General features: G+C 47.9%; 1 protein-coding gene across 1 annotated transcript in view; it reads left to right on the top strand.

Annotated features, from left to right (window-relative positions):
* The window catches only part of LOC138521814 (nuclear factor 7, brain-like), a 230,766-nt gene that overhangs the window by 67,108 nt on the left and 148,950 nt on the right, over positions 1–14,708 (top strand). Inside the window, exons 4-5 of the mRNA XM_069634931.1 lie at positions 6,988–7,221; positions 9,924–9,946. Coding sequence (XP_069491032.1) covers positions 6,988–7,221; positions 9,924–9,946 — 257 coding nt within the window. The remainder of the gene's footprint in view (positions 1–6,987; positions 7,222–9,923; positions 9,947–14,708) is intronic.

The raw sequence follows: 14,708 nt of genomic DNA, 5'->3' as shown, positions 1-14,708 counted from the left end.
TGTGAAATCTTTTAATGTATTAACCATCAAAGGGAGTCAAAGGGATCCTTCCATTACTTCTGATTATTCTCAAGCGGTCGGTGGAGATATATTAATGAGTCTTCAAAATCAGTTCTGGTCAGCTTCACCGGTTTCTCCAGCTCTTGTCTCCAAAGGAGATGGTTGGCATAAGAGATGTGTGCATCACGTGCAGTGCAGCTTCCCCCCGACCCTCAGTTTACCTCCAATCCACATCCCTGTTGTCCTCTCGCCTCCTAACCCCCTCCCCTGATTGGCTAGTTGCACTCTCTGTGCCTGGCGTGGCTGCCGAGACTGCCTACAAGTGCCCAATTCCACCCTGGTAGCCCAGGTGACCGTGGCTAGTGCAAGGACCCTCCTGGGCCTTGTTTCTGTGTATTTTTAAAACGTTTGAGCCCCTGCAGGCATGCGCGCAGTGCAGCTTCCCCCTGACCCACAGTCTACCTCCAATCCACGTCCCTGTTGTCCTCCCGCCTCCCAGCCCGCCCCCTCTCCTGATAGACCAGGTCACCGGTCATAACTTACATCCCCAGGGCAGCCTTCTGCCTGTTCAGTCCCTGCGGCTAAGGGCCCCGTGGCAATAGGCGGCTCCAACAGAGGCGGCTCCATATCGTGTCTGCAGGTGTCAGCAGGGGAAGCCAGTAGCCAGCCATCAACCAGCAGCGACAAACAGGGGAGGGGTGGCCAGGGTGGGGAGTAGAGCAATCACTCTACTATGGAAGCCCTGCCACATAACAAACCTACTTACATTGTGATAGTACTGTGATTATTAGCTTGTGCCCTCTAGGATAGCACTGTGATTATTAGCCTGTGCCCTCTAGGATAATACTGAGATTATTAGCTTGCGCCTTCTAGGATATTACTGTGATTATTAGCTTGTGCCTTCTAGGATAGTACTGTGATTATTAGCTTGCGCCCTCTAGGATAGTACTGTGATTATTAGCTTGTGGCTTACGGAATAGTACTGTGATTATTAGCTTGTGCCTTCTAGGATAGTCCTGTGATTATTAGCTTTCACCTTCTAGGATAGTACTGTGATTATTAGCTTGGGCCCTCTAGGATAGTACTGTGAATATTAGCTTGTGCCCTCTAGGATAGTCCTCTGATTATTAGCTTGCGCCTTCTAGGATAGTACTGTGATTATTGGCTTGTTCCTTAGGATAATACTGTGATTGTTAGACTGCAAGATTAGCACAAATTGAGCTGATTCACATCTAGAAAGCACCATTATAGAATAATACTGTGATTATTAGCTTGTGCCTTCTAGGATATTACTGGGATTATTAGACTGCGCCGCACCCTTAGAGTTTACCACTTACTGACTTGAATCACACCTAGAAAGCAATGCAATACAATAGTACTAAGATTACTGACTTGTGCCTTTCTATGACAACACTGTGATTATTATCTTGTGCCTTCTAGGATAGTACTGTGATTATTAGCTTGTTCATTTAGGACAATACTGTGAGTATTAGCTTGTGCTTTCTAGGATAGTACTGTGATTATCAGACTGCACCCCACCCTTAGAGATTAGCACTTATTGACATGAATCACATCTACAAAGCACCACAATAGAATAGTACTGTGATTATTGGCTTGCCTTCTGGGATAGTACTGTCGCTATTAGCTTGTGCCTTCTGGGACAGTACTTTGAACACCCTTAGAATTGCCCACATACTGACTTGAATCACATCTAGAAAGCACTGCAACTGAATAGTAACGTGATTATTGACTTATACCTTCCTAAGAAAATACTGTGATTATTAGCTTTGCCTCTAGGATAGTACTGTGATTATTGGCTTCTGGCTTTCTAGAATAGTACTGAGATTATTAGACTATGCCGCGCCCTTAGCGATTACCACATACTGACTAGAATCACATCTAGAAAATACCACAATAGAAAAGTATGGTGATTGTTGGCCTGTGCCTTTCTAAAATAGTACTGTGATTATCGGCTTACCTTCTAGGATGGTACTGTGATTACTTGCTTGTGCCTCTTCTGGGATGGTGCTGTGGGTCTTAGCCTGTGTCCCTTGGACAGCACTGTGATTAAAAGCTTGTACTTCTCTAGGATAGTACTGTGTTTATTAGACCATGCCACACCCATAGAGATGAGCACATATTGACTTAAAACACATCTAGAAAGCACCACAATAGAATAGTATTGTGATTACAAACTTGTACCTTCCCAGGATAGTACCAGGATTATTAGCTGGTGCCTCTCTGGGATAGTACTGTAATTAACGGCCTCCACAGCACCCGTACAGATTTGTGGTTATTAGTTTAAATCACATCAAGGAAACGCCACAATAAGAACAGTACTGGGATTACTAACCTGCGCCTCTCGAGGATAACACATTGATTATCACCCTGTCCCACACTGGGACAGTACCGTGACTGTTAGCCTGGACCACACTGGGATAGCTCTGTGAATATTGGCCGTCATCACACCATTAGTGAATTGGCAAGAAGGCCTTTAAACCACTTCCAGAGGGTGCCACATTGGGACAGCGCCATAAGTATTAGCCCTACCACGCCGAGATGGTACTGTGATCATTGGCCCTGACATTCTGAGATGGTGCTGTGAACAGTAACCTGCTTCACACCACAGTGATTTGTCTGTTGCTGTAACTCTCTTCCAGGAAGAACATTAGGGACAGCCACTGAAAATACCCAAGCAATATAACCCTAGTAGACCTCTCCAACCGGACAACCCACACTCAATACAGTGACTGAACTACCCTAGCAATATCACCTCACTAGACCACCCCTGCCGACAGAGCCCAAGCTTGTATCGGACAATCCCCCACATCCAGTCCAACACCACAAGACAGCCGGACCAAAATCACAAAGACCAACTCTGCAACAACAAACTGAACAAAAATCAACCAAAATAAACGCTCAAAACTCAAAATGCTGTGAAAACAAATGGACCAAAGGAAAGACAAAGAGCAGAAAGAACAAACCCAACTGAACGCCACCGAAGACTCACAACTGCAGAACACACTCCCATAGACCAGAAAGATAAAAGAACCAGCACCGAGAGAAGAGAGAAATCCCTATACCTAACTCCATGCCTCGCAAATAAGCACTCACCGGAACGAACCGACACAGCGTGCAAATCAAGAATGACCAACAACCAAACACAACCACGCAGAAGAAGAACGGACAAAGAAAGAGATAACAAGAACATAATCAACGCCCTAACCCCTTACATCACCAAAAAAGAGGACCCTCCGCTCGACAGCCACAAAATTTAGAAGAGGAGCCTGATGAAAACAAAAACCCAAGACTGAACCACAAAGAGCTTTTCGACTTGGACGGAAACCTTAACACCAGTCAGAAGACAACGCCGACAAAAAAAGCACAAACCAAGCTATACCTTTTAAAATCCACTGCAACCTAATAAACGCAAGATCCATGTCAAAACACTCAACAGAGATCTTCGACCTTCTCTGCGACAACGGCATCAACATCCTTTTCATCACAGAAACATGGCTGGATGACATCTACAAAATCACACTCCAAAGCTGCCTCCCCACCAACTTCAAATGCCTTCAGTTAGACAGGAAAAATAAAAAAGGAGGAGGTCTCGCAATAGCATTCAAAGAACACCTGAAAGTAAAAACAGACGAACCTCTTAACATCATGAACTGCGAATCCATGGTCATACACCTATCAGCAAATCCAAAAAACAAACATTAAATTCATACTGGTTTACAGACCACCGACATACAATGCAACCTTCATCGACAACTTCATAGAAGCCATCACCAACATAACCATCGAACACGAACATCTAATAATCCTGGGGGACTTCAACATTTGGTTCAAAGAAAAACACGGGCAACACACTCGGAAGGACACACCCTTGCCGCAATATTCGCCACAAAAAACTTATAACCACGGCACCATCAATACAAATACTTTGGAGCGACCATCTCATCATTCCATTTGTAATCACACTACCAACTTAAGTCAGCATCCACCCCCTCAAGATCCGAACCACCACAAAAAGAAACTGGAAAACCGTCAAAGCAAGCAACCTTATAGAACAACTGGAGACGACCAAACCTTCAACAGCAGAACTGGAGAAGACAGACCTAGGCAAAGTGGAGCTACTTCACAAATGGATTGCTGATGCAAATGAAAACATCTCCCCAGAAATACCATTTACCCCCTCAAGAAAAAGAGCAATGGCAAAATGGTTCACCCCACTACTAAGCACCAGGAAAAAGAACAAGAAGAAGCTGGAATCGGAATGGAGGAAAGAATATGGCAAGATAATAAAACCCAGTTCCAGAAACAAATCCGATCATATAAAAAGGAAATTCAAAAGGCAAATAGAAGGCATTATGATGACAGAATCACCAATGCCACCAACACACAAAAAGAAATATTCAACATCGTAAAAGAAATGAGAAACCCACCAGGTTGCGACAACACTCCAATACCCTCACAGAAACTATGCAACAACTTGGCAGACTATTTCAAAAACAAAATAAACGACATCCGACAAATCATACAAAATAGACCAACCAACCCTAACACTCAACCAACCGGACCCGACGAGGAGCCACAGCACAAACTCCAAAACTTCCCAGAAATATCAGTAGAGATATTTGTCAAGATGGTAAAAAACAGCAGGAAAGCAGGCTCACCCATGGATCCATGCCCCCTTGACATCTACAAATCAATCCTTGCACAAGGAACACCATCAGAATATTACAGAAACCTCTTAAATCTGTCGCTCACAACAGGGACTGTACCACGATCCTTCAAATCAGCATATATTAAGCCACTTTTAAAAAACACAAGTGGCGACGTGGAAGACCTCTCCAACTTCAGACCGATTTCAAACATTCCCTACCCGCCAAAACTTCTAGAAACATACGTATACAAATGAATCCAAGAACATGTAGAAAAACACCACTTGCTGGGCCAAGCACAAGTCGGCTTCAGACCCGCAAGAGGAACAGAATCGGCACTACTATCCATCTGGGACGACCTAAAAACAAACGCAGACTCCAACACACCTCGGCTCTGATTCTGCTCGACCTCTCTGCAGCCTTTGACACAGTGTCCATGACACCCTAATCAAAATATTGGAAGATATAGGTATAACCGGCATGGCACTACTCTGGATTAAATCATTCCTAGCAGACAGAACAGAAACTGTATGGATAATACCCTTGAAATCTACTCCACAAGTTAACGACTGTGGAGTACCACAAGCATCCTCACTATCACCACTTTACTTCAACATCTACCAAACCCCAGTAATCAGGATCTTCAAAAAATACAACATTACATGCTACAACTACGCAGACGACACTCAAATCATCTACAAAATCGAAGATGCTCAAGCCGATCACTCAACCCTAATAGAATGTCAAAAAGAAATCATTGACTGGATGAACGCCAACAACTTGAAAATCAACCCAGGAAAGACAGAAATCGTGATTATATCCAAAAACAAAGAGAACAACACCTACATTCCCTGGCCGACGGAAATGGGAACCGCGCCCACACCATCTAAGGTAGTAAAAAACCTAGGCGTCCTAATGGACAACGCCCTAACCATAGCACCACAAGTAAACGCAACAATTAAGAAATGCTTCTTCCTCCTTCACACAACAAGAAATATCCTACCTTTCCTCGCCTTCACCCACAAAACACTTACAATCATCGCCCTCATGTCAAGAATCGACTACACAAATAGCCTCTACCTCGGGATGCTGGAATACCTCCTGTAGAAATTACAACGCATCCAAAATGCAGCAGCCAGACTCCCCCTCAAACTATCCAGAAAGACCACATCACTCCAGCACTAAAAATACTACATTGGCTCCCAATCAAACATTGTATCACGTTCAAAACACTGTCCATAATACACAGGGCAATCAGCGGACAGGGGGCAGAATTCCTACAAAAGAAAATAATCTACAAGCCAACGAGACTCCTCAGATCAAGCAATGAAATCCGCCTGGAACCAAAAACATACATCAAGAAAAAACTAGGAGGCTCCTCTTTCTCCCACCTAGCCGCAAAAACCTGGAACAACCTCTCGAAAGAAATAAGAAACACCAAAGACCACCTAAAATTTAGAAAACTTCTAATAACCTGGCTCTTCAACACCTCAGAACCACATTGAAACAACTAAAACAATCAAACAGGAAACGCAAAGAACAGACTCACTGAATATATGATGGCACAGACAACACTCAGGACCGACTAAGGGAAACTCCTACAAGAACAAGAAAGACGATGATAGGTGGAATAGAACACAAGCGACAACCCCATGAGGACAGAAATTGGCATACATGCCCAACACTACCAACAACCTTACCCACTCAGAAAGGATGTAGGGTACAGGCGTAGTTCGCTAGTAAATCAATCCAAAAACTAGGTTATAGCAAAGACAAACTGGGAAAAAAGGGCTGGGCGAATACAAAGATGGAAACATGGAAGTAGCTAACTTGGCATGAAACAACCTTCTCTAAATCATGAAGGAAACGTAATAGGAATATGCATCTCTCCTAACAACAGGGATACTAACAAACCCCAAAAAACGACTAAAAACCTCACCACTCCTCTCACACCTCTCACACTCTAATCAAACACAACCACACCTCTTAAAGCTGCAGCAACCTGCATGCATTTCACCACACCGCAACAACAACCACACCACACAGACCCCCAAACAACAGCACACGACGGACTCGGAACCGAAACACACACCAACATGCTCGGTGAACAGTGTTAACCAAACCGAAGCTGCCAACAGTACTTCACAGCTCCCTTGCTCTTCTCCAAACGTTGTCCTACTAACATGCCTAACCTACCCCCCTTTGTTTCAGATCTGCCAGAGCGCCAGGGGACCACTCCAGTGGTGATAGTGTGCGGTACAAATATCTGATATTCCTGCTCTTTGTGATTGCAACAACTCTTGGTTCTAATTCTGTGTAGGTTCTGGCCGCCAGCCTGAAGGAGAACGTCATATCAGAGTTCCAGAAGCTACAGAGGTTCCTGCAGGAGGAGGAGGCCGCTCTCCTGGAGAAGCTGCGAGCTGATGAGTGGCACATCCTGCAGGAGATGGAGGGGAACATGGAGGCCCTGGTCCAGGAGAAGGCTGCCCTTGAGCAGGAGATCCAGCGGGTTCATGACAGCCTTGCCACGCAGGACTCCACCACATGGCTGAAGGTACTAGGGCGGGCCAGGTGTGGGGTGAAGGGCAGGAGTTGGCAAATGAGAGAAACATTTTCAGACAGTGATTGAAAGAATGAATAGGGTTATATCGATAGCCCCCCTGCTATGTGGTCTAGCTACCGACTTCATGTTTCTGGGGTAAGAGACCAGGTGCCATCTGTGGAGGAGGTGGCATGGGGACATGAAGTGTGGAAAATGGTGGTGGTGTTGTCAAGGGATGCATTGCATTACTGGAGGTGATTGTGTTTATATAGGTTGTGTGGTCTAAAGATTAAGAGCCAACATGGTCTACAGTTGTAGATTGTATAAGGAGGTGCTGTAGTATATGAAGGTGGTGTAATCTATGTAGATGGTGTGGTATATCAAAGTGTGTGTTTTAGGGCAGTGTATGGTATATTGAGGTGATGTGGTGTGATCCATGGAGGTGGTGTGGTATATGTGTGTGATATAGTCTAGGAAGGTAGTGTGGTTCAGGTCAGTGGTCTGAAATATTATGGGGATGTGGTTTGTGGAGGTCTGTGGTCTAGACAGGTGGTATGATATACTTTGGTATTGTGGTTTAGGTAGATGGCATGACTATGGGTGGTTGCGTGGTCTCGGGAGATGGTGTGGAATTTTGCGGTGGTATTTTATATGGAGGCATGTGGCAGTGCAGTGATGTATGAGGGGGGGCAGTCTAGGGACGTGATGTGGTAGATTTAGGTGGTGTGGTCTCATGAAATGCTCTGGGTTAACGAGGCGGTGTTGTTTGGGGAGAGAGCGTGGTCTAGGAAGGGTGTATGGTATATTGTGGAGTGTGGTGTGTGGAGAGCAGTGTTGCGATATATTCAGGTCATGTCTAGAGGTGGCGTGGTCTTGGGGAGGTGGCGTGGTCTAGGCGAATGGTGTCATCTAGGGAGGTGAAGCGGTGCAAGGAAATGGCTGGAATTTGAAGTGGTGTTTTATACGGAGGCATGTGCACTAGGGAGGCGGTTCATTATTCTCAGGGTATCTGGAGGTGCTGTGGTACATGCGGTGGTGTGGTCTAGGGATGTGGTGTGGCATGGTTAGGTGGTGTGGTCCCAGGATATGCTGTGAGTTAAGGAGGTGGTGTGGTCTAGGGAAAACAGTGGTTTGGGAAGGCGGTATGGTATATTGAGGAGAGTGATCCAGTCAGGTGGTGTGCTATGTTGAAGTGATGAGGTATGTGGAGGCTGTGTGTTCTAGAGCAGTGTTGTGATCCACACAGATGGCGTAGTCTAGGGTAAATGGGTGGTGTACTGTGCTGAAGTGATGAGGTATGTGGAGGCTGTGTGTTCTAGAGATGTGTTGTGATCTACACAGGTGGCGTAGTCTAGGGTAAATGGGTGGTGTACTATGCTGAAGTGATGAGGTATGTGGAGGCTGTGTGTTCTAGAGCAGTGTTGTGATCTACACAGATGGCGTAGTCTAGGGTAAATGGGTGGTGTACTATGCTGAAGTGATGATGTATGTGGGGGCTGTGTGTTCTAGAGCAGTGTTGTGATCTACACAGGTGGCGTAGTCTAGGGTAAATGGGTGGTGTACTATGCTGAAGTGATGAGGTATGTGGAGGCTGTGTGTTCTAGAGCAGTGTTGTGATCTACACAGATGGCGTAGTCTAGGGTAAATGGGTGGTGTACTATGCTGAAGTGATGAGGTATGTGGGGGCTGTGTCTTCTAGAGCAGTGTTGTGATCTACACAGATGGCGTAGTCTAGGGTAAATGGGTGGTGTCTTATGCTGAAGTGATGAGGTATGTGGGGGCTGTGTGTTCTAGAGCAGTGTTGGGATCTACACAGATGGCGTAGTCTAGGGTAAATGGGTGGTGTACTATGCTGAAGTGATGAGGTATGTGGAGGCTGTGTGTTCTAGAGCAGTGTTGTGATCTACTCAGGTGGCGTAGTCTAGGGTAAATGGGTGGTGTACTATGCTGAAGTGATGATGTATGTGGGGGCTGTGTGTTCTAGAGCAGTGTTGTGATCTACACAGATGGCGTAGTCTAGAGTAAATGGGTGGTGTACTGTGCTGAAGTGATGAGGTATGTGGAGGCTGTGTGTTCGAGAGCAGAGTTGTGATCTACTTAGGTGGCGTAGTCTAGGGTAAATGGGCGGTGTACTATGCTGAAGTGATGAGGTATGTGGAGGCTGTGTGTTCGAGAGCAGTGTTGTGATCTACTCAGGTGGCGTAGTCTAGGGTAAATGGGTGGTGTACTGTGCTGAAGTGATGAGGTATGTGGAGGCTGTGTGTTCGAGAGCAGAGTTGTGATCTACTTAGGTGGCGTAGTCTAGGGTAAATGGGCGGTGTACTATGCTGAAGTGATGAGGTATGTGGAGGCTGTGTGTTCGAGAGCAGTGTTGTGATCTACTCAGGTGGCGTAGTCTAGGGTAAATGGTCTAGTCTAGGTAGGTGGAGCGGTGTAAGGAAATGTTATGTTATATTGAGATGTTTTAGTATATGGTTGTGATGTGGTGTTGCCCAGAAACTCCCAACAATAGGGAGGTTGTGATCCCAATGTTACAGCACTGGATGCAGTGCTAAAAAGTGGAACATAGAATCATAGGCACTTGATGGTCGATTTGTCTATTAAGGCCCCTCTGCCCCTTGAGCTCCAATCGCTGAAGTAAAATGAGTGTCTGGTACAGGATTGGTATGACAGTGGTCACTAATTCATGTATGCATTACCCCCTCTCCCCACAGGATGGCGCTGAGCTGAAGCAAAGGTAAGTGAAGTGCTCGGTTTCAACTGTCTTCGCTTGTCCTGGCAAGGTGTCCTCTCTGTGGTTTGGTGTAATTTGGTGTGCGAGGGAATAGCATCTGAACCCCCAGCCCACCATTGGCGAAGAACCAAGGCTTCCTGGCAGTCGGAGCAGGTGGGGTTCATCAACGGTTTGGATCTGGGGAGAAAAGACCCCTAGATTGTATTGCAATGGTGCAGGTTGGGATTAGGGTTAATGCCAGTTTTTAGGGCTGGTTTTTATGTCTGAGGGCTAGGCCAAGTGTTCAGGTTTGTGTCAGGGTTAGAGCAGAGTTATGTCAACGGTAAGGATTTGCCAAGGGTTAGAGCCACGGTTAGGGTTAGGGCTCGCGTTTGGCTTATGGTCAGGGCTATAAAGTTTGAGGTTTGTGCTAGGGTTACGGCGGCAGTTAGGATTAGTCTTAGGGCAGGCGTTAGGGTAAGGGCTGGACACAGCAGCTGAGCATCAATCGGATTGACCTATCCAGGGAAGCTGCTGGTAGGAGGTGGTAGGCAAGTAAGGCTGGTAGGTGTGGGAGGCATTTATGGGGTAAGGGGCTTTGGGAGGAGCACGCATTGTTTTTAATGGGGTTGATTGGGCTGGTGTGTGGCAAGGTGGCATAATAGAGAGGTGTTGAACTGCTGTAGGGTTGTCATGCCTACAATAGGACTACAAACGTTGTCCTCAGCAGTACCTAAAGCAATACTGCTCGTCCAAAACCAGCCAGTGTCTCTCTCTCCTGCTAAACACCATTGGCCGCGTCACGACACCTGCACCCCAGTGCCCCCCTGGCTCCTAAAGGTTTCTTTTCAAAAGTGCTTGTCATCACTGGTGGTCCACACTGGCGATTCACTGCTAGACACCAGGGCCAGTGCTACAGACAGGCCTGCGACCCGAGACCGGCAATCATCACTGGTGGTCCACACTGGCGATCCACTGCTAAACACTGGGGCACTGCTACAGACAAGCCTGCAACCAGAGACCGGCAATCATCACTGGTAGTCCACACTGGCGATCCACTGCTAAACACTGGGGCAGTGCTACAGACAGGCCTGCAACCCGAGACCGGCAATCATCACTGGTAGTCCACACTGGAGATTCATTGCTAAACACCAGGGGCAGTGCTACAGACAGGCCTGCAACCCAAGACCGGCAATCATCACTGGTAGTCCACACTGGCGATTCACTGCTAAACACTGGGGCAGTGCTACAGACAGGCCTGCAACCCAAGACCGGCAATCATCACTGGTAGTCCACACTGGCGATTCATTGCTAGACACCAGGGCCGGTGCTACAGACAGGACTGCAACCCGAGACCGGCAATCGTACTGGTAGTCCACACTGGCGATTCACTGCTAAACACTGGGGCAGTGCTACAGACAGGCCTGCAACCCGAGACCGGCAATCATCACTGGTAGTCCACACTGGAGATTCATTGCTAAACACCAGGGGCAGTGCTACAGACAGGCCTGCAACTCGAGACCGGCAATCATCACTGGTATCCACACTGGCGATTCACTGCTAGACACCAGGGCCAGTGCTACAGACAGGCCTGCAACCCGAAACCGGCAATCATCACTGGTAGGCCACACTGGCGATTCATTGCTAAACACCAGGGGCGGTGCTACAGACAGGCCTGCAACCCGAGACAGGAAATCATCACTGGTAGTCCACAATGGCGATTCACTGCTAAACACGAGGGGCGGTGTGTCAGAACTCTGTAGGATTCCTGGTAGGAGTTCTGTTCCAGCAGTTGAACCTGTCGTGTATCTGACGAGTTCTTTCTTCCAATGCACCCCTCAGGGATGTAAAAACAATCGCCTGAGGAGTTAATTGACCCAAAGATGGATGGACGTCACAGGATACCGCTGACCTACTAAGGAAGGCCAAGATTAGTACCAACGTAAGCACATGAACAGCTAACCACAGGAATCACAGGATAAATACCTTGGTTAGAAAACAAGACTCCAATACAAGGTCAATGTTTCTGAGCTGAGTATAGACAAATCCTATGAAACAGATAATGGTAGATGGGTTGAGTAAACCAAGAAAACAGTAGTATGTCACAATGAGAGAAAAACAAAACACAGTTCTTACCATAGGACCAAGGAAGGGAAGGCAGGATGAAATGAAACAGAGATGGAATGTTGGAGGGAATGACCTACCCTCGGCTGCACAGTGCGGGTTCTGATGAGTTGATGAAATGTAACCAGTAGAAAAGGTCTGAGTTCCCGTGAAGCAATGATCCACCTGACACCCGCCGGAACGAGGGCGCCTAGAAATGTTCCCAGGTTGAGTCCCAGTCCGGTGCAGCAATGATCCACCTGACACCCGCCGGCCCGAGGACGCCTAACAGTTCCTGAGGGGAGTCTGGAAACCAGCAGAGTTTTTTGACAGCAGGTAAGTTTGTGGGGATGAAATGTGCGTAGTGCACGTAGAGTGGTTCAGGAGACCAGCGGAAACTGAACAAGCAGGTAGTTATGTATGACCGAAGCAAAAGTTAAATGCTCGATGAGTAGAATGGTCGGGAGTTCCGAGTCGGTTACCTTGCGGGCAGCAGAAGTACAATTCAGCAGGAAGAGCGGGTCGTATTCGGTCCGAAGTCGGCAACTGATTTTCTGAACAACAGGTAAGGGCAAGGCAAGAGAGTTCCGTGGGACGTAGCCGGGTCAAAGATTCCAGAGAGTAGTTCAAAACAAGGTAGCAATGGGCTGTAGAACACAAATTCAGAAGCAGGGAACAAATGAAAAGGCGGAGCATAAGTAGCAGGCGAAATCACGTAATACAGTGGCCAGGACTTAACGTGTGAATACACATGACTGCAGAAACGGGGAAGGAGCGCGTCTCCAAGGTAACGACCAGCGCCGTTTATGTGCTACACGGCAGCTTTTCTTAAGGGCAAAGGTTTTTGGTGTAGCACAAGAAGGTTGCAAAACAGATCGGAAACCATGGGTAGGAGACTAAATCCGAAACCGATTCATATTCTTGCGTGGCTTTTGAGAAGTGAACCGATGACCAGAACGTTTCCTGACACGGTGCTACAGACAGGCCTGCAACCCGAGACCGGCAATCATCACTGGTATCCACACTGGCGATTCATTGCTAAACACGAAGGGCAGTGCTACAGAAAGGCCTGCAACCCGAGACCGGCAATCATCACTGGTATCCACACTGGCGATTCACTGATAGACACCAGGGCCGGTGCTACAGACAGGCCTGCAACCAGAGACCGGCAATCATCACTGGTATCCACACTGGTGATTCATTGCTAAACACCAGGGGAGGTGCTACAGACAGGCCTGCAACCCGAGACCGGCAATCATCACTGGTAGTCCACACTGGCGATTCATTGCTAAACAACAGGGCCAGTGCTACAGACAGGTCTGCAGCCCGAGACCGGCAATCATCACTGGTTTCCACACTGGCGATTCATTGTAAACACCAGAGACGGTGCTACAGACAGGCCTGCAACCCGATACCAGCAATCATCACTGCTATCCACACTGGTGATTAATTGTAAACACCAGGGGCGGTGCTACAGACAGGCCACCAACCCGAGACCGGCAATCATCACTGGTAGTTCACACTGGCGATTGATTGTAAACACCAGGGGCGGTGCTACAGACAGGCCTGCAACCCGAGACCGGCAATCATCACTGGTAGTCCACACTGGCGATTCACTGCTAGACACCAGGGCCGGGGGTGCTACAGACAGGCCTGCAACCTGAGACCGGCAATCATCACTGGTAGTCCACACTGGTGATTCACTGCTAGACACCAGGGCCGGTGCTACAGATAGGCCTGCAACCCGAGACCGGCAATCATCACAGGTATCCACACTGGCGATTCATTTTAAACACCAGGGGCGGTGCTACAGACAGGCTTGCAACCCGAGACCGGCAATCATCACTGGTATTCACACTGGAGATTCATTGTAAACACCAGGGCCGGTGCTACGGACAGGCTTGCAACCCGAGACCGGCAATCACCACTGGTAGTCCACACTGGCGATTCATTGCTAAAAACCAGGGGCAGTGCTACAGACAGGCCTGCAACCCAAGACCGGCAATCATCACTGGTAGTCCACACTTGCGATTCACTGCTAAACACCAGGGGCAGTGCTACAGGCAGGCCTGCAACCCGAGACCGCCAATCATCTCTGGTAGTCCACACTGGCGATTCACTGCTAAACACTGGGGGAGTGCTACAGACAGGACTGCAACCCAAGACCGGCAATCATCACTGGTAGTCCACACTGGCGATTCATTGCTAAACACCAGGGGCAGTGCTACAGACAGGCCTGGAACCCGAGACCAGCAATCATCACTGGTAGTCCACACTGGCGATTCACTGCTGAACACCAGGGGCGGTGCTACAGACAGGCCAGCATCCCGAGACCATCAATCATCACTGGTAGTCCACACTGGCGATTCACTGCTAAACACTAGGGGCGGTGCTACAGACGGACCTGCCACCCCGAGACCGGCAATCATCACTGGTAGTCCACACTGGCGATTCACTGCTAAACACCAGGGGCGGTGCCACAGACAGGCCTGCAACCCGAGATCGGCAAACATCACTGGTAGTCCACACTGGCGATTCACTGCTAAACGCCAGGGGCGGTGCTACAGACAGGCCGGTAACCCGAGACCGGCAATCATCACTGGTAGTCCACACTGGCAATTCACTGCTAAACACCGGGGCAGTGCTACGGACAGGCCTGCAACCCGAGACCAGCAATCATCAC

This window comes from Ambystoma mexicanum, chromosome 13 (assembly GCF_040938575.1).
Source record: "Ambystoma mexicanum isolate Mex_15411 chromosome 13, UKY_AmexF1_1, whole genome shotgun sequence".
Lineage (NCBI taxonomy): Eukaryota > Metazoa > Chordata > Amphibia > Caudata > Ambystomatidae > Ambystoma > Ambystoma mexicanum.
The sequence above is the reverse complement of the archived record's forward strand: the minus strand, read 5'-3'. Positions and strand labels throughout refer to the sequence as shown.